A 19,689-nucleotide genomic window follows, 5' to 3' on the forward strand; every position below is an offset into this window, starting at 1 on the left:
GGAACAGTGCCCATCAGAACAGGGACATCAGAATGTGATTTGATGATGTGGATGGCTTTGCTTCCGGAAGACCAGGGTGGACAGCCAGGCGGAACTGGAAAGGGTAACTGAGGAGCCATCACCCTGTAAGGGAACCCTCAGCTGATACTGCCCAGGCAGCAGCACCACGGAGGCGACACACAAAGCCATGGGCCTGCTCAGCCCTCTGCAGCGTCAAAGAAGCCCGAACCACCACTCAATAAGAAGGCACACGCGAATTAACACCTTTTACTGTTTCACATTTTTTCCCCAGAAAATTTGTAACAAAAATACATGGAATTGGAATTTGAGTTACAGTACATTGTGCAATTACAGAATATAAACAATGAAAACTATTCCTTCTCATGGGGGCAGAACATTCCATTCCACGAAGAGAATCATAACATGATTAGGCACAGTTAATCTACACTGTCGTTCTAATCGCAAAGACTGGCAGACTTGGGAGAAAATTAAAAAATAAATAAATAAAACTGAACAGTCGACTCCTGGGGTCCCCTGACCTTTCTCCTCTTCCTACTGTCTTCACATAAGCTGACGGTGAGGACGTGAGGGAGCCCTGTGGGGGGGCAGCAGAGGTGCTGCTGGCTGGACACCAGGCAAACACATGTTCCCTGAGGTGGCCCAGAGTGTTCTGTGGCACCACTCAGTACTGCAGGGACAGGTGGGTAGAGGAGAGGGTAAAACAAGGAGCCACAGGACCAGGGCAGGCGGCTACAGTGGGAAGATGGTGTGAACACAGTCCTCAGCCTGCGCGTTCACAGTCTTGTAACCCAGGAGCTAAAATCACGCTGTAAAAACACCAGCAGCAAGCTGCCAGAGTTCCACTGGGTTCATTCAACAGAAAAAGGAAAAACCATTTGGTTTTTCAATGAAAATCCTTCACATCCACCTGTGTTCAATAATAATAATAACTTATGTTATGAACAGCTTCCTTACAAAAGTAATTACCTCAGAAGATTTATGTGCTAGGTCTGGAAAGAGCTACTGGCCTCTGAATGTATTCTCAGGGGACAGCAGCTTAGAACTAAATCTACCTCACAAAAACAAGAAGTTTAGAGCAAATTAAGCATTTTCCATTGTGAACAATCGCAGCTCACTCAGACCAACAGACAATAAACTGTATCAAGAAAGACATTTGCTGTTGGTCAGCCTCTGGGCTGGCAACAATCTACAGTCCTGCAATGGCCATGCAATGGATTCAAGTGGGCAAGCCAAGCCGCACCTCCTTCCCAAGCAGCTTCAGCAACGTGCACAGCGGGAAACTTGCAAAAAGTGGACCATGGTTTTTCTTGTTCTGGACATAAGACTCATGAAAAGAGACAGTGAGTGCTACACAGGTCACTAAATGATCAGTGTATTTAGTCACAGGGTGATCACTGTCTCGGGACAAACGTTTGTGGCTTTCATAAGCCAATTCATCCCCCTTCTACACGACTATGCAGTCCAGCCACGACACGTTTTTAGACGAAAACTGATTGCTAACATTCCCTATCTCTAGTATCATTAACCCCATGGAGAAAAAAGAAAATAGAATTGACATTAGACAGCTGGAAAACAAGATTATACAACCTAAAGGGGAGGTTGAGCTGAACAGATCCATCCAACAGCTGCTCCATCACTGCCTACCACTCTGGGCTTGCGGCTGGTGACTTCATGGACGCATCTCCCTGATGCACTGCCGAATGTCTGTTTGAGTCCGTTAAGGTGACCCCAGTGTGACGCTGCAGCCTTCCACCTGCCACCTCCTACCCACGAGATCCCAGGGACCTGGTGGCCTCAGGCCAGCATCTTGGATAGATGCCGAGAGCCCAAGAGCCTTCCTGAACTTCCCCTGGATGTGGGCAAGGAAGCAAGGCAGATCTGTAGTCTTGGCGACAGCATCCACACCGGGGCTTAACCTCAGCAGCCAGCCTGGAGGATGTCTCCACCAGAACGCTTAGTCACCGACAACGTGGTGAATATCTGCAGGGAAGAGAAGAATTTTCAAACCTGTGAGCAAACAAGTCCACGGACAGCAGCACATGCAGAGAAATGACCCAGGTGTCAGGGAGAATGGCCAGGACAAAAGGAGTGTGACAAGGACATCTCTAGTTCTCCAGAGGATAACAGGAGGGACTGCATTAAAATGAGCAGCGGTCTTGTGCGTGTGCAAACGTTCAGTGGTTAGGAAGTACTCACTACCCTTGCTTTGCACACCAGAGAGCTAAGCCCAGCTCATACAGATCAAAGCCCTGGAGAGGACGCAGGCTGCCTAAGGATGAGCTGGAGGGGCCTCAACAAGCTCCTTCTGCAGCAGTTCTGGCCGGCCCCACCCACCCTTCCCTCTTCTTGTTTCCACAACAGTGCTCCACGTCCTTGTCCTCTTCTGTAGCTCTGTGGTCACAGCCCAGAGTTGCAGTGAGATCCTGCAGACCCCAGTCACCTTACAGGCAGCCCCACCGTGATGCACAGGAAGCTCTGCTGAGTTCCACCTTAGCTTCCCGGTGTCAGGTACCCAGTGCTGTTCTGTGAGCAGCTCCTTGTGGGCACACGGATATGTGCAATCTCCTGAACTGGACCCTCCTCCTCCACTGACACTTCACTAGAAACACTGCGTACCCACTGCTCAATTCCTCCCAGCTCCTCTCGGGCAAAAGTTTGTCTTCTGTGAAGTTCTCAGGGTTCAGTCACCAGGCCGTCCCCTAATGACGCCATTCACAAAGGTTATACATCTAACAACATGGCAGACTGTTGCTACCCTTTCAGTATTTCCAATGTCAGCACAGCCTAGGGACCTTTAAACCCCAGCCAATGGGCTCGACCTGCCCCGCCGAGCAGAGCCTCCTTAACTGAAGGCCACAGGGCATTTGGAAGTGTACCCGAGGAAGCAAACACAGACTGCATGCTACCAAATAATACCTTCCCTGGTTCTCAAAAACTTGGTTCTTAGAACACTAACTTACGTATTTATCCATTATTTGAGACAGGACCTCACAGTCGTCCAGACTGAGTTCCAGCTCACGGCGGTTTTCCTAGCAGCATTCCGAGTACCACTATTCACCTACAAGCCACCACTCCTAATCCACGAAGAAAAGGGCATGACAGCAAGGCCATCTTGACACACGGACCAAAGCACCTGGGATCAACCAATGATCCTTCGGAGAAAGGGGTTTCTAATCCCGAGGAGGCCTTTGCTCTGGCTTAACCTTCGAGGGAGGCATGGCCTTTTCCTATAAACCAGCAGCAATGTAAAAATTCAGACTTGAGTACTTCCAGGCCAATTCCTAAAATATGAAAATTCAATTCAAAACCAGGCAACTATAATAGGGGATTCATCTTTGTTAGCAGGGATGTAAAGTCCCCGAAGTAGACATCCCTTTCGTAACTACAGAAAAAAGTACATTCACACTGAATTGTGAGAGGCTCATTAGCACCCTTACATTCCACGCTGACACACTGTGAGCCAGCCCAACTGTTTCTGAAAAGGAACGCAATTCCTTTGTTCAAAAACTGCGCGTTACGGATGGGGACAATGTGTGATAATGAAAATAGCTGTGAGGATAACAGTATTGTGTACAATTTAAGACACCATCAGAAGAGCTCTTCCCAGTCTTTACGACGGGAGACAAGCAATGAGCAGAGAGTATATTTAAACAAACTCCTGGCTCCTGACACCTGCAAGCTTACATTTCGTTTCTTGGGGTGTAGAAAGATTCAGAAAGAGGTTTGGAAAAGAACTAACCCATCGAGGAGTGGGAGCATTTAACAAAAAGAGCTGTTACTTCTTTTCCTGTACTGGCGGAATGCTACTGACGAGGAAGCCAGCCGCCACTGACAACAGACCCATGGGAAGATGGGAGGGTCGATTTTCCAGAGATGTCAACTCTTGTACCACTGCTTTAGAACTTTTGAAAAATACTTGTCTGTGAAAAGTGACCGCGGAGGGCAGCACACAGGACACTAGAGGAAGTGCTCGGACACTTCCACCGGGACACTGGGGTCTTGCCTGGGTTTAGCTGGGCCCCCAGTTCCCACCCTCTCTTTAGAACGGGAATGTACTGAACGTTAAAAACAAACAACAATTTTTGATGCATTTTAAGATGGGCTTGGTTATTTTGTTTTCTGGACACAAGGTCTCACTGTGTGGCTTAAGCTGGGCTCGGCTCGGAATTCCCCTTTCCTTCTCTCCTGACGTAGCCTGTGCTGCTGCAGCCAGCCTCACTTAAGACATTAGACACTTTAAGGGAGTTTTCTGGAAGCTTTCTGTGTTAGCTTTCCCCCCACAAGTGAAGTCGCTTAGCTGGAATCACTCGAGCATGGCTGACACTCCAGGCCCTGGGGCTTCTCCAAGACCTCCAGTCAGAACAAGAACCGTTTCCTACAGAAATTCCAGAAGGAAATTGTATCGCCTAAAGATGGAGTGTCAACTGGAGAATCTTCTGTGTCTGCAGTAACGACTCCTCTGAGGTAAACAGTGAAAACTGCTGTCTTCTCCTGGGTTCCTTCACGTGGCAGCAGGCAGAGTAACATTGAGTGTTCGCTGCAAGGCTACCAATGGCTCGGGTGCCATGGCCATTTCAGAACACTTCACGGTAACTCAGGACTGGTTTCTAATTTACCATGATTTCTGTGTCTATGGGCTGACATTTGTGAAATTCAACAAAACGCATTAGGAAAATGAAACTTTAAAAGGCATGTCAACTAGGGCATTTAAACTGTCAAATGGCTCACGTTTCTGACCCTTCTCTTCATTTCTAGCCCTTTCTGTCACAGGCCAGCAGCAACCATCCCAGGGACCACTCCAGACAGTAAGTGTCTGGACCCTGCCTCCCAGCCACCTGAGTCAGCTCAGCCTTCAGCAGAGAAGCACCCCTTGAGAGTCAAACTTCACTTCTAGATCAAGCCCCTTCCCCGGGAAAAGATTTCTGCAGTCGGGAAAGAAAGCCTTGGATTTGCCAAAATTCTAATTTCTCATCAAGTGGAGTTCACGGGCAAGGTTGACAAGACAACAAAAACTTCCAGTCAAGCTGTTCCCTCTGGGTGGGAAGGACCCAGGGAGAAGAGTCGCCTGGTCAGCTGGTACAGTGTCAAATGTACATCCACGCTTTGCCACAGCCTTGCTGTCGGGGCCACACTGGACACGTTCCCACTTTAGCACACTTGGCTGCGAGCCAAGCTGAAGAGCAGAGATGTGCCAGACTTCGCTGAGAAGCCGCTGCTGACTGAGATCACAGCTCAGGCTGGGCAACCGTGGGCCAAGTCCTGTGACCTGTCCTCAGTGTCACTGCCTGTCATCAGGAGATGCTGCCCTCAACTTCCTGAGGAAAGGGAGAGAAAAGCTAACCCAGGAGAGCATGGTGCCCAGCACACAGCAGGCCCTCGTGCAGGCAGTGGGGGGTCTTGGTCAGTGTCTCCACACTTCCACGGTCCCCTCCCCTCCCCTCTCCCTTAACAGTCCTGTTCTCCTCAGTTCACCTCCCACAGTGTAATGGAAGCAGGCTGGTGGAGATGGAGGAGGCACGGCTAGAATAGTGGGGATAGATTTCTGTTGTTTTCTTTTTTAAAAAAGATTTTTATGATTTATTTATTTTTATCACCTAAAAATTGTCTATGTGTATATGTGAGCAAATGCCAAGTGTGTGCAGGTGTCCTAAGGTCCCCTGGAGTGAAGTCACTGGTGGTTGTGAAGCCCCTGACGTGGGTGCTGGGGACAAACTCAGGCTCTTTTCAAAAGGGTCTAAACTGTTAACTGCCAGGTCATCTCGCCAGCCTGATTTCTGTGTTCCCACATAAGCCTGCTCCTGGTGCTGTTAACATGCTCTTAAGAACCAAAATTCACCAGCATCTTCCCCATGCAAGCAGTCTGTCACTGCCCTGAATAAAAGATATGGCCAAAGAGTATTAACCAAAACCGGGTGGTAGTGGTACATGCCTTCGATCCTACTCAGGAGGCGGAGGCAGGAGGATATCTGAGTTTGAAGCCAGCCTGGTCTACAGAGTGAGTTCCAGGATAGCCAGGACTACACAGAGAAACCTTGTCCTGAAAAATCAACCAACCAACCAAACAAACAAACAAATAAATAAAATTAGTCTAGACTCTGAAGTCTTTATGATTTTTGCAGACTAGGTTTTTGTTTTTGTGAATGACAAACAGCAGCTTCCATGACTCATGCTTCACCTCTCTGCTGTGCCTGTTCGGAGAAACAGGTTAGCAGTTTAGTTTCCGGTCAGTCTGGAGGAGGACCCCATTCCCAATGACGGAGAGGCAGAGCAAACAGAAGCTCAGTGTCTCCCCACCCCCGTCTGCGCTTTTGTTTGTTTTAAAGATGGGTCTTCAGCCTATTGCTGTAGAATATTATTTTAAAATGTGTTACATTTGTTTATGCCGTGGAACATTTGTTTAATGATGCAAAGATGTGCTGCATTCTTTCATGTTGCATCTGTGAAGCTGTGTTGCTGTGCCTGTCTAAAACACCTGATGGTCTAATAAAGAGCTGAACGGCCAATAGCAAGGCAGGAGAAAGGATAGGTGGGGCTGGCAGGCAGAGAGAATAAATAGAAGGAGAAATCTGGGAAGAGAGATCTAGAAGCAAGAAAGATCAAGGAGCAAGAAAAGAAGAGAGGACACCAGGGGCCAGGGGCCAACCACCCAGCTACCCAGCCAGCCACAGAGTAAGAGTGAAAGTAAGATAGAGAGAAGTAAGAAAAGGAAAAAGCCCAGAGGCAAAAGGTAGACGGGATAATTTAAGAAAAGTTGGCAAGAAACAAGCTAAGCTAAGGCCAGGCATTTATATGAGAGAATAAGCCTCTGTGTGTATTTATTTGGGAGCTGGGTGGCGGGACCCCTAAAAGAACAAAGCACCAAAAGAGTAAAAAATCAAACCAAACCCAACAACAGCCTATTCTGTGCACAAATTCACTTCGTAGCTGAGAATGACTTTGAACTTCTGAGTCTCCTGCTTCCAGTTAAGTACTAGGATCACAGGGGTATGCTGCCACGACCAGTTAAGTACTAGGATCACAGGGGTATGCTGCCACGACCAGTTAAGTACTAGGATCATAGGGGTATGCTGCCACGTCCAGTTAAGTACTAGGATCATAGGGGTATGCTGCCATGACCAGTTAAGTGCTGGGACTGAACCAAGGGCCATATGCATGCTGAGGCAAGCACTCTACCAAGTCACATCCAAGCCTTCTGTGTGTAGTGTGTGTGTGTGTGTGTGTGTGTGTGTGTGTGTGTGCACGAGTGTGTGTGCATGCACACTCAACTTCAGGTGTCTTCTGTTGCTTTCCACCTTTTATTTTTACACAGTCTTTCACTGAACCTGCTTCCAGGATCCACCTGTCTCCATTCCCTGACCCTCTGACAACCCCACCCCACCTCCGTACTGGGGTCATGGAGGCATGCCACCACACCAGAGCGCACTTTACCCACTGAGCCATTTCCTCAGCCCCTCCCTTTCTGTCTTCTCAAAGCTGACATTTCAACATTTCAACAAAGCATTCACGAGCACAACTGGAAACGGAAACCAGCCAGTTATGAGCTGCAGAATATGATCCAGTAAGAACGCGCACACACACACCTCCTGCGAGGACACACAGCACAACATATGGCTATAAAACTGCCATTATCAGCCCCCACTAAACCACTGAGTTCTTCCACGGCACCCTCGGCTTATGATCCCTGCATAGTAACAGTGTGCTAGCCTGGAGAGCTAGACGTGAGCCAACACTGACACCCAGAGGCCCGCACCAGGCAGTCTCCAGTTTCACTGACATCTGCTCAGTGTCTTAAAAGCACCACATCCCAGTATCAACCTCGGATACCCACAAGCTCAGAAGCAGACACCATCTTTAGCTTTGAGACTTTCCCAGACAACTAACATAGAGGATAAATCATCACCATGGAAATACTTCAGGACATACAGGAATAAAAGTTGTTATTGTTTTTTCCTTCCTTTGATACAGGGTCTCACTATGTAGCCCTGGCTAGCCTGGAGCTTGCTATGTAGACCAAGCTAGCCTTCAACCCACACAGATCTGACTGCCTTGGGGTCCCAAATACTGTAATTAAAGGTGTGTGCTGCCCTGATCATGGATAAATTAAAGCTTTAAGGCCAGTTTCTCTAGGCATTCTCAACACTCTTCTATCTATCTGCAAGGCAGAAGTCTCTAGTCTATACAGCAGTGGGAAATATGAAAAAAGGGGAGCCCAGTCTAGAAGGCAAGCCTCTGTGGAGGCATTATCAATCACTGCCACATGATCAGGTACAGAAGCAGCTGAAATGCTGGAAGAATGCCAGCGAGTCCGAGGCCTGCCACTCTGAGTGGCAAATGCGGGCATTTTTTAACAGAGGTGGAAAGTGCATGTGACTCACCTCCGCGCAGACAGGGTGGATACCAATAGTGCTGTCTAGCTGCTGCTTGGTCATTCCACACTTGAGTGCAGCCGCGAAGCCCTGCGTCACTTCTCCAGCATTCGGACCCAGTACATGAAAGCCCACGACACGCTCCTAAGATGCAAAATAAAGTGATACAGGTAAGTCGGTTTCTCCCTTCTCTCCTCACAGCCTGGGGTACCTCCCCACAAAGTTCTAAGAAGCCCCTCACAGAAATGGCTGCCTTGCACTGTTAAAGCCCGACTGTGTGCCGTGGAGGGTGATGACTTCGACACGGACAAGAGAGAACATGAGCTCACATTAAGCAGGAGGAAAACACCAAAATCTGAGTGCAACAGAGAACTGGAAAAGCACAGTCTGCAGCTCCCGGGCCACACAACCACTCCAGAAAGCTCGAGCAGAGGGCAATGCCCCAAGCCCTCTATCTGGTTGTCTCCGTGTCTGACAACTGATTGGTGATGATGGAAGTCACTCAAGTTTCAAGATCCTTCAGCTAACATTCTGGCATAGAAAAAGCAACTCCGATATTGTCCATACCCTTCCATAGGCGCACAAAAGGGAAATACCTGCAAACTCTGAAATACCTGTGTGAGCATTTTTTATTTGGGAGAAAATCTAAATCTCAAAGCCAGATTATCTCTGCCAAGAACAGAACTGTTGTGCAGACCACTGTTTAGCTGGTGCCTTTTCAGAGCTCATGGACTAGACCAGTCCACTCTGCTCAAGACAGACAGGCAACACAGGCCACCGGCCGCACACTAACGTGCAGAAGCTTCATTAGAAACAGCCAAGGTCCCTCTGCTGCAGGTCTCCTGACATATCCTACATCAGAGAACCAGAGGCTTGGGGTGTGGAGAAGGGGCACCCATGTGCTGTCACCTTAAAGGCATTTAAAATAGACCAGGTTTGCATGTCCTTATGCAGGAAAACATAAAAATATAATCAGGGTTTTGTTTGCAGCGTCAGGGATTGAACCCAGAGCTGCAGGCATACTAAACAAGCACTCCACCATGGAGCCACATCTCCTGTCCCTTCAAAACCGAACAGAAGTAGAAGGACCAGGCTCCGTTTACTGAGGAGGACTCTTAATTAAATCACAAAGCACTGTGTAATGTGTATATATGTGTAGACACACAGCAAACAAACAAAAACTATGAACAGTCTCAAGAGACTCCCACCCACTTCAGAAGACGTGTGAAGGAATAAAACAAAAGTACGCCAGCAGGAAGTGATGGTCACTGGCATGGCTGCTACACAGGCTGGAATCTAAGAACTCTGCCATTAGCTAGGTAAATGACTGGACTGTTTCCTCATGCACAGAAAAGGCAGAAGGACCAGGTAAGACTTATCAGTATTCACGGATGTGCTGACCAATCAGCACACGTGAACACAGATCCTGAGGTGCGCGAGCATCCGGAAGTGGAGCTGCTGCGGACTTCATGAACGGTGCTGAGCTCTTACAGCAAAACGCTGGGGCTCACTGGCCTGCACAGTGAGCACTTTGTGCGTGAGTTTTAAATGTTTCACACATAAAACCTAGGACACTCAGTCATTGTGAAGTCAGGTGACACTAAGATACAGTATGTTTTAACAACTTATGTCCAAAGAGACAGAGAAAGTGACATGTAATTGTTCCTTAAGCCAATGGCATAGTTCATTAGGAGTAAGTTACTCTACTGTATTCATTTACTAAACACTGCCTCAATGATGAGGTTTGTGTCCAAAGCAATGTCCTGAAACTCTGGATTCTGAAAAAAAAAAATCTGTAACTCTCTCACTTAAAACAGTAGTTTTTAAACAAAATATGCATCTTCATTACAGGCATATCCTTAGATTAATTTTTTAATAATCTAAACAAGCTCCTTAGGTATTCAGCATAAGGTTTTGGCTTTCTTCATATTTTTCCTGAAGGAATTTTTTAAGGTCACGTGCTGGCTACGTCGAAAAAATTCAGTTTCTGATGCACTATTTAAAGAGAGCATGTGTTCTGAGATATAATATAAAATATAATTCTTACTGTGTGGTAATGGTCAAAGAGCTTGAAACACACGAATGTATCTCACACTGTGGGTCTGGAGTAACTACTTGAGGTGGAGTTGGCCTGAGGCTAAGTCACCACTGTAGCAGTGTGTTTAAAGCTCCATCAGGAACCCAGGAACCCAGCTGAGCGAGGGCCCTCCCAATGGGCTCTCTACCGTGCCAGCCACTGAGGATCAAAGTGGCCGCCCGCCTGGGGCTTGGGGTTTTCTTTGGGGTGAGGGTTAAAGGGGTTGTTCATTCTTTTAGGGAGCAGAGGACTTCACTGCTCTTCATTCATCATAGAAAAGTCCCAAGTGTCCCGCGACTTCCTTCACTCGAGTGTGCTCTGACCGCCTGCAGAGGGGCCTGTACCAGGAAACAGAGTGGACAGCAAGGACAAGAGCCGAGACCCTGCCTCAAACGGTGCCCAGGGACTCCACCCGGGGGGAGTGCCAATGGCACCCACATCTCACGGTGAAAACTGTATCAAAACTGTATTACCGCACTTACGTTGTCTTTAAGATTACAGATTATTTTTGCATAACATTTGTTGTTGTCTCGGGATGGGACCGTCCACTCCAATGGCCAAAAGAAGCTGTGGTAAACCTGGGAAGAGACAAGCGCAGTGTGGACCGTTACCCTCAGCAGGCCATCGTCAAGCCGTGGGTGTGCAGCTGCTTCAATAATTAGCGGTTATTTTATGAACAATACAGTTCATAAGTAAATGTGACTTGGTCAAAAGGCAACGTGACCCTGGAGCACACCATTGTTTGGGAGGCTAGCAGCCAGCAAAGAACCAGCATTCATCATGGTCTACCCTCCAGCCCCCGCCCCCCAATGTTGGGTTTATATGAGTAGTGGAGACTTGAACTCACGCTCTAATGCTTGCACAGACACATTCTTACATTATTTAGCTCCTAAATTCTTTTTGATACAGTCTAGCCTCAAATAATAATTACAGAAATGGACAACGCTCAGTAGTATGAGTGGCACTGGCAGTCTTCCAGAGGACCAGGGCTCAATTCCCCGCCATCTACCTGGCAGTTCACAACCATGTCTAACTCTCATTCCAAAGGCCTCCAAGGTATACATGTGGTACAGAGACACATGCAGGCAAAACACCCATACACACGGAACAAAAATAAATTGACCTTTAAAAAATAAATTAAAAAAATAACACGAAAAGAAGGAAAAGGAGAACTCACTTCAATATTTTCTTCCCCAAATTTCTCAATAGCTTTTTCTTCAGACAGGCCACAACAGCCATACTCCAAAGGAGTAAACACAGTTGTGGGAACTTTTTCATAGTCACACTGTTTCAAATGGAGAAAAAAAAAGAATTAGGAGAGACAAAATGATGACAGGAACCACGGTCTCTGTGGGTGACAGCACAAAGCTCACCTTGACAGTGGAGCCCCCGTACAGCCTCTGAGCCAGCAATCTCCCTGCCTGGATGGCCACGGGCGTCAGCTCCAGCTTCCCCTCCAGAATGTCACCAATGGCATAGATGTAAGGCACGTTGGTCTGCTCTTCATCCGTGACAGGTATCTTTCCAGTCCTGCAACCATCAACGGCCACCATTAGTGAAGCTGTTAAGACTACGCCCTCTTCCTCCCCAGAAGAACCCGCTCTAATAGCTAAAAACAAAACCGTGCACAGGAATCAGAGCGCTCAGGGAAAATCCTGGCCACTGCTTTAAAAATCAACTAGGAAAAGTATTTTTAAAAACAAATCAAAAAAACCCTTTAACACAGTGGCTAAGAATGGAGTCCTAACTAAGACCAGCCCCACTCCCACCCACTGATTTGACAGGGCTGAAAGAAGAGCTTTCAATGCTAAAGTAATGCTCAGTACTCGGGGATGTTAGCGTTAAAAAGCCAAGGCAGAGTGAAGCAGAAGTAACTGCGCCATGTCGCCTCCTTACTTTTCATTTATCTTCACGCCCACTGTCTCTAAGCCAATGGTTCTTGTACAAGAATCTCTTCCTACTGCCAGCAACACCTGAAAAAATAACAAACTGTTAACAGAGATGCTGCATAAACCACTTAACTCCAGACCCAGAAAACATATTTCATTAACAAAATTCAAGAGTGTAAGTATATTAAAATCTTTTACTTTTTAAAGTCTTTTGAACATCCCTTGGCATTCCTTAAAAGAAAAGGAGCTGCTGTCTTATTTAAGCTAGACAAAGTCAAAATGAGGAGCTCAGTCCGTGGTCAATTATTTCCTAAGTGACAGTCTGGGGAGACAAATGGGAAGACCACGGACAGAGAAAGTCTACTCATGAACAACTCCTGTCTGTCTGTGGCCACGTGGCACACAGCCTACTGAGTTACAGAGGGCACATCCTTGTGCCCCAATGATTCCAATATCAGTAACTGAGATGTCTCAGAATGGGCAAAGATGGGGCATTTTAGAAAGAGGAGAGTCATTTGAAGTACATAACAGACACCCAGTAAGGACGCCGCCTGACCTGGGCCCATGCCTTACTGTGTTAAATTCGTCTTCAATGGTCTCTTCGCTGGTGGTGGACTGAGCAGTCACCCTGAGTCGGCCTGGTGTCCCTGCTTCAATTTGTTCAACCTATAAAAATCATCAAGGTTTGCTCTTAGATAGAGACATGGACAAGGGGAACAGCTTTCATCTGCTTCGTCCCCAGTGACCACGAACTCAGCCCTGCCAGGGTTCTTATATCCATCTCCCTCACATGGCAACATCAGGATAAGCAACTCACACGGTCTACTTACAGGCCTTTTCTCAAATATTCTTAAACAGAGAAATGCAGAGAAAATTGGGAGAGAAGAAGAAAGCAGAGAAGGCACAGGGCAGTCCCTAAGATGGACCATCATCTACTGCTGTCTCCAGGTTAATAATCAATCTGAGAGCCACCGCCATCATTCGAGAGCATCCCTCTTGGCTACCAATGTTCAGTTTTCATTGACAAAAAACAGTGATGTATGGAAGGATTTAAATGACAGTTAGAAAGCACTAAAAATCACAGTGGAAAAGACATGTTTAAGAAGTCCAGCAGTTGCTATGGATACAAGGAAGGAGTGAGAAGCCTCCTGCATTAGCAGGAGAATGAACATCCCCAGCCTGCTGTGCATAGACGTGTCTGCCAACCTCCTGAGAGGCTAAGAGCATCAGACACCACTGGACGGTCCACCAGCTCTCCAAAGGGTTCTCGACCTCTTGAACATGGACACTTTCAGGAAGATGCTACATTTCAGAAAAGCAAACACTTCCCACAGTACAACACACAGTTGTCTCCTAATCACAGCTCTAATGAAAATATAAGGGCAACACCTGTTCCCTAAAGCCAGCTAGATCAGTGGTTCTCAACCTTCTTAATGCTGAGACCCTTTAGTACAATTCCTCATGTTGTGGTGACCCCCAACCATAACACTATTTTTGTTGCCAATTCTTAACTGTAATTTTGCTACTGTTAAGAATTGTAATGCAAATATCTGTTTTCAGTGGTCTTAGGTGACCCCTGTCAAAAGGTCATTTGACACCCCCCCAAAGGGGTCATGACCCACAGGTTGAGAAATGCAGAGAAGAAGCATGCCGTACTGGTAACTCCCAGGAAACCCAAAGCTCAGCTCTCACAGTGGGTTGGACAGGAACTTTGGACTTACTCTAAGTCACATTGTGCTTTGTCCTTAGCTCCTTAGACACATTAGCTAGTACCACCCTCTCAGGCAATATGGAGATGCTGCCACTCTTCTCAGTTGACAGAAGAAACTAAGCTTGGGGAGGTTAAGTAATTCCCCCTAAGTCGTACGATAACAACCTGACAGATTTTTGACAAGTGAGTTTGGTTTCAAAACGTGTATCATGTCAACACTGAGATTCAGTCATACAAAGTCAATTCACTGAGAGAAAACAACCCACCTAGCATTTTAACCTTTACAAACCAAGCCCCTTTGCTTGGAAGAAACTGCCAGTTTGAGATGCTAAGTGGTGGATTGGACCTTGTAGCATGTGTACATGTGCATTAATATAGACTGAACCCAGAGCCTACTGCTTACCAGGCACACGCTCAACCACTGAGCTCCGTCCCAACCCAGTTCTATCACTCTTCTACGGTAATGGTAACGAAGTCAGAGACATAACGTGGTGTATTCCAGAACCTCTGAAGCAGAGATGAAACGGAATGGGAGGACTCGGCCCAGGGACCACCTTGGTCTAGTGAGTATGTGTGTGCACACAGAGAGCTCTAGTGATGCAAACAGTGAACAGGGTGTATGTGTGTGCACACACAGAGCTCTAGTGATGCAAACAGTGTCTAGTGTGTAGGTGTGCACAAACAGAGCTCTAGTGATGCAAACAGTATCTAGAGTGTAGGTGTGTGCACACACAGAGCTCTAGTGACACAAACAGTGTCTAGTGTGTAGGTGTGCACACACAGAGCTCTAGTGATGCCAACAGTGAATAGTGTGTAGGTGTGCACACAGAGCTCTAGTGACACAAACAGTGTCTAGTGTGTAGGTGTGCACACACAGAGCTCTAGTGATGCCAACAGTGAATAGTGTGTAGGTGTGCACACAGAGCTCCAGTGACACAGTGAATAGTGTGTAGGTGTGCACACACAGAGCTCTAGTGATGCCAACAGTGAATAGTGTGTAGGTGTGCACACACAGAGCTCTAGTGATGCCAACAGTGAATAGTGTGTAGGTGTGTACACACACAGAGCTCTAGTGATGCAAACAGTGTCTAGTGTGTAGGTGTGTACACACAGAGCTCTAGTGATGCAAACAGTGTATAGTATGTAGGTGTGCACACACAGAGCTCTAGTGATGCCAACAGTGAATAGTGTGTAGGTGTGCACACACAGAGCTCTAGTGATGCCAACAGTGAATAGTGTGTAGGTGTGCACACACAGAGCTCCAGTGACACAAACAGTGAATAGTGTGTAGGTGTGCACACACAGAGCTCTAGTGATGCCAACAGTGAATAGTGTGTAGGTGTGCACACACAGAGCTCTAGTGATGCCAACAGTGAATAGTGTGTAGGTGTGCACACACAGAGCTCTAGTGATGCCAACAGTGAATAGTGTGTAGGTGTGCATGCACAGAGCTCTAGTGATGCAAATAGTGTCTAGTGTGTAGGTGTGTGCACACACAGAGCTCTAGTGATGCCAACAGTGAATAGTGTGTAGGTGTGCACACACAGAGCTCTAGTGATGTAAACAGTGTCTAGTGTGTAGGTGTGTGCACGCACAGAGCTCTAGTGATGTAAACAGGATTACTGGTGTGTAAAGAGCGTGGTATCGAGGCAGCAGTCAAGCACACGCTCAGCATCCACACAGCACTCCTAATGGTTTGTAATGCTCACAGGACTGCTTCCACCCCAGTCCCGCCTTTATCCTTTCCTGTGACTACAAAACCAACGACCCACAGAAAACCCACTTACTTTAATTGGAACAAACTGCCTTATAAACTTGATGCCATGTTCTTCCATGTGTTCGCCGATTTTGTTGGCCATGTCCTGGTCAAATCCTCTAAGGAGAATGGACCGCACCATTACAGTGACATCCAAGCCGATACCAGCGAGAAATCCTGCACACTCCAAAGCAACATAGGACGCTCCAACCACTAGGGTCTTACCCGGGCAGTAAGGCAAGGAGAAAAGATCATCACTGGAAAAGAGGAGCAAAAGGAGAGGGAAATGTTCACATATGGGTAATGATGCAGTATTTTCCACTTTCCTAAGAATTTAGAACTTAATATTATAAACATCTGGTAAGACACTATACATATAATGTGAGAAAAGTCTAAAGGTCTTTATACTACTCTGTTGGAAATACCCGGCCAGTTTTCAAATATGCTAGTGGCAAAATACAGCCAATGGTGTAACTTCTGCTAGGAGATCCCACAGCCATTTTGTGCCCTCCAGAAAACATTACTCATGTGCAAAACCAAACCACTGATCTACCACAGTTTCATTCCTGGGTGGGTTTTACTTTTTAACCTGGAACACCCAGTATCAAGAATGGGAAGAAAACTTTGAAAATCTTTTGGTAATATAAAAAGTAATACAATTTTAACTCAACAAAAATTTTGTAGTTGAGTTAGAAATGCACCACAGATAAGAGATCGTAAAATCAGCCGGGCAGTGGTGGCACACGCCTTTAATCCCAGCACTCAGGAGGCAGAAGCAGGTGGATCTCTGTGAGTTGAAGTCCAGCCTGATCTACATAGTGAGATCCAGGACAGCCAGAGCTACACAAAGAAACCCTGTCCTGGGGGGACGGATGGACAAACAAACTAACAGAGGGAAGGAGGGAGAGAGGGAGATCATAAAATCATGGTAAGAAAATGAGGTTTAAAAAAAATCTTAAAATAAACCAGGGGCGTGATAGTGCACGCCTTTAATCCCAGCCCTTAGGAGGCAGAGGCAAGAGGATCTTTGAATTTGAGGCCAGCCTGATCTATATAGAGACCCTGTCTCAGAAAACAAACTAAGAAAAGAGAGAGAGAGAGAGAGAGAAAGAAAACCAAAATTCCATGAGGCTAGCTGGGTAAGGGGGTACATGATTGTAACCCCAGCACTGGGTCGGGGGGTCGAAGCAGGAGGATCATGGATTCAGGGTTGTCCTCAGCTACATACTGAGTTTGAGGCTTGTCTGGGCTACACAGTGCCCCCTACCTTAACCAATTTCCAGCCCATCACTACCAAAATGCTGAGCTGTCGGCCACAGTGGCACATGCCTGTAGTCTCAGCTTCTCAGGATGCTGAGGCAGGAAGACCATTGGAGCCCAGGAATTCAAGATCAGCCCAGAAACACAGTGAAACCCTAATTCTAGTAAGATAAAAATGGGAAACGAGTCTGAACGTCTGTGAGCCCAAACATCAAAACTCCTGCTAAATTCTTCCCAAATGTGCCTGTGTCAAAGGATTTTCAATAGATGGTTAGGTCATATAGGTCCGGCTCTCATGAACGGACAGGAGCCTATAAAGAACCCCACAGAGAGGCCTTCATTCTTTCCACCACACAAGGACACCGTAGGAGGGTGCCATCTATGAACTGGGAATTCGGTCGGGAGTCTCTGCCAGTGCCTTGGGCTTACTTTCCAAACCTCCACAACTGTGAGGTTTGTCCTTAGAGCCCCCCGTTAGTCACTGTGTCTGTCACAAGGGCCCAGACTAAGCACAGCAGACCACACCTTCCAGGGAGTAGGTACAGAAGCATCAGAGCTGCCCCGGCACGAGGTACAAGGGACTCCTACTTCTAAAAGAAGGAAACCGCACGTAGGGCAGTTAAACACAACCAGGAAAAAGCATCCAAAAAGGCCGAGATTGGCAATGTGTCCTAACGACTTTGTAACTTAAAACTCCTCAAGTAACAGTGCCTGGACGGGCAAAATCCTTTTTCTTGACATGTTTTCGAAGGTCCTTCTACAGGATACTGAAGCCACCGGAGGAGCCGGGCAGCGGGGGCCAAGGCCTCATAAACCTCTGTGGATGGCCATTAGAGCTAATCTTTTCAGCTTGTACTTCTCTACTGTTAACAAAGACATGATCCTTGCTTTGCAAAAAATAAACCTACATACACAACCACTCTTACTGCACAAAATGTTCCTGAATACCCACCTGGTTTTTAAATACATAGAAATAATTTCAACCGCAAACAGCAAAGTCCATCTATCTACGTTACACTGCCAGTGTGATGTGTCAACTGCAAGGCAGGAGACCAATGCTTGCAGCTTTCAATTTTAAAACCCTGTCAGCCCCTTCTTTCTTCCAGTCCCCAAGGACAAAACATGGCAAATAATTCCCTTCTAAGTCCCGGCAATGAACTAGGTGGGTTTAAAGGACAGGCAGCAGGGAGGCCCTGTGCCTGCTCCCCACCTGCTGATGCAGTACTCTTTGTCTCCAGGGATGCCCAGGTAGCGTGGCCTTTCACCCGTGGCGATGAGAAACCGCTCTGCTGAATAGATTTTCTCTTTTCCTTTGTTATTTGTTGCCTGCAAAGGAAACAATGTCAGTTCCAGTACAGGACTATCCCCCAGAACCTCAAAGTTGGTAAAGGACTATCCCCCAGAACCTCACAGTTGGTAAAGGGCACTTAGACGATGTCTCCCTCAGTCCTCATAATGATAGAAGAGGTTTCTAAAGGGTGAGCAGATAAAGGGTGAGCCCACCTTAAGGAATAATGCTAGTAAGTGACAGAGGCATGCCTCAAATTCAGGAAATTTGGCCTAGGTAGGACCTTGACACACCACCACCCCACAGAAGGCCCCATGAGCTGTGACAGCAAAGAAACCAAACCGGACAACCCAGGTCACAGCAGCGTTAACTTTGACACATTGACTTTTTAAACATGTATTAGACATGATTTTCTCTGCGCTCACCAATGAAAACTGTTTTGAAAAAGCAGGGGAGGAGAATAGAATGTAGCTTTACACTTACCATAATCTTGTGGGGACCAATGAATCTCCCATAAGCATTCTCATAGACGACCTTTTTCTCCCGAAGAGCTACTCGGTACCCCCAGTTCAGAGAGCCGATGTAATTCTGCACGGACTCCGTCATTTTCTCCCAGTCATGCTTAACTGCACAAGAGAGGAAACATTCAGTCCTCCAAACTGCCCCGAGGCTTCCTCCGCAGCTTCTCACCTGGAGCCAGGCGGTTTCAACCCAGAACAAGCTTTCTCATGTTCAGGATCCAAAACCACAAACTCTCTTCTCCTTCACTGCGATGTGAACTGATAGATGACTTTGGATTATAAACACTGATGTGTGGGGAAGAGGGTGTCATTAAGGACCACATCTGCAACAAACTGAAAGATTCTGCTACAGGCAGGTGTGGAGTTATTACATTGGTAACAGCACACGCTCATGTGGGCACACTGTGGCACCAGGGGGCCCTGTCGTCATTTTGGTCAATGACGTTTCACTGAAATACAGCCAAATTCATTTACATATCATCTCAAGCTATTTTCACAATATGAAGACAGCTGAGTGGTTGCCACAGAAACTATGTAAGCCCCCCAACATCTCAAACACTTGCTTTATCTGCAAGTTTACTGGTTCCTTTCAGGTTTCCAGAGAACTTGAAATCCCACTGTCCTCCAATCCTCACCTGGAAAAAGGAAAATTTTCTATTCTGTAATTAAATTAATCCTTTGACTCAAGACACTAAATACGCAATTTCAAATTTCCAACTGATAAAAACCAATCTCTTCTGACAGGCACACGCCTGCACCAGCGCTTAAGAGGGCAGTTGAGCCACCCAGTGTGTCCCAGG

At 46.9% G+C, this 19,689-nt stretch overlaps 1 protein-coding gene across 5 annotated transcripts in view; it reads right to left on the minus strand.

Moving 5' to 3' along the window:
- Positions 1 to 253: 253 nt before the first annotated feature.
- Positions 254 to 19,689, minus strand: part of Txnrd1 (thioredoxin reductase 1) — a 90,874-nt gene continuing 71,438 nt past the window's right edge. For all 5 annotated transcript variants that reach the window (XM_052752998.1, XM_052752997.1, XM_052752996.1 and 2 more), the window contains exons 5-14: positions 18,852 to 18,994; positions 18,291 to 18,406; positions 15,852 to 16,077; positions 12,927 to 13,019; positions 12,361 to 12,437; positions 11,838 to 11,994; positions 11,642 to 11,749; positions 10,947 to 11,042; positions 8,397 to 8,531; positions 254 to 2,001 (exon numbers count right to left, since the gene is read on the minus strand). In XM_052752998.1, coding sequence (XP_052608958.1) covers positions 1,939 to 2,001; positions 8,397 to 8,531; positions 10,947 to 11,042; positions 11,642 to 11,749; positions 11,838 to 11,994; positions 12,361 to 12,437; positions 12,927 to 13,019; positions 15,852 to 16,077; positions 18,291 to 18,406; positions 18,852 to 18,994 — 1,214 coding nt within the window. In that variant the 3' untranslated portion in view covers positions 254 to 1,938. The remainder of the gene's footprint in view (positions 2,002 to 8,396; positions 8,532 to 10,946; positions 11,043 to 11,641; positions 11,750 to 11,837; positions 11,995 to 12,360; positions 12,438 to 12,926; positions 13,020 to 15,851; positions 16,078 to 18,290; positions 18,407 to 18,851; positions 18,995 to 19,689) is intronic.

This window comes from Peromyscus californicus, unplaced genomic scaffold (assembly GCF_007827085.1).
Source record: "Peromyscus californicus insignis strain IS unplaced genomic scaffold, ASM782708v3 Scaffold_24__1_contigs__length_46423439, whole genome shotgun sequence".
Lineage (NCBI taxonomy): Eukaryota > Metazoa > Chordata > Mammalia > Rodentia > Cricetidae > Peromyscus > Peromyscus californicus.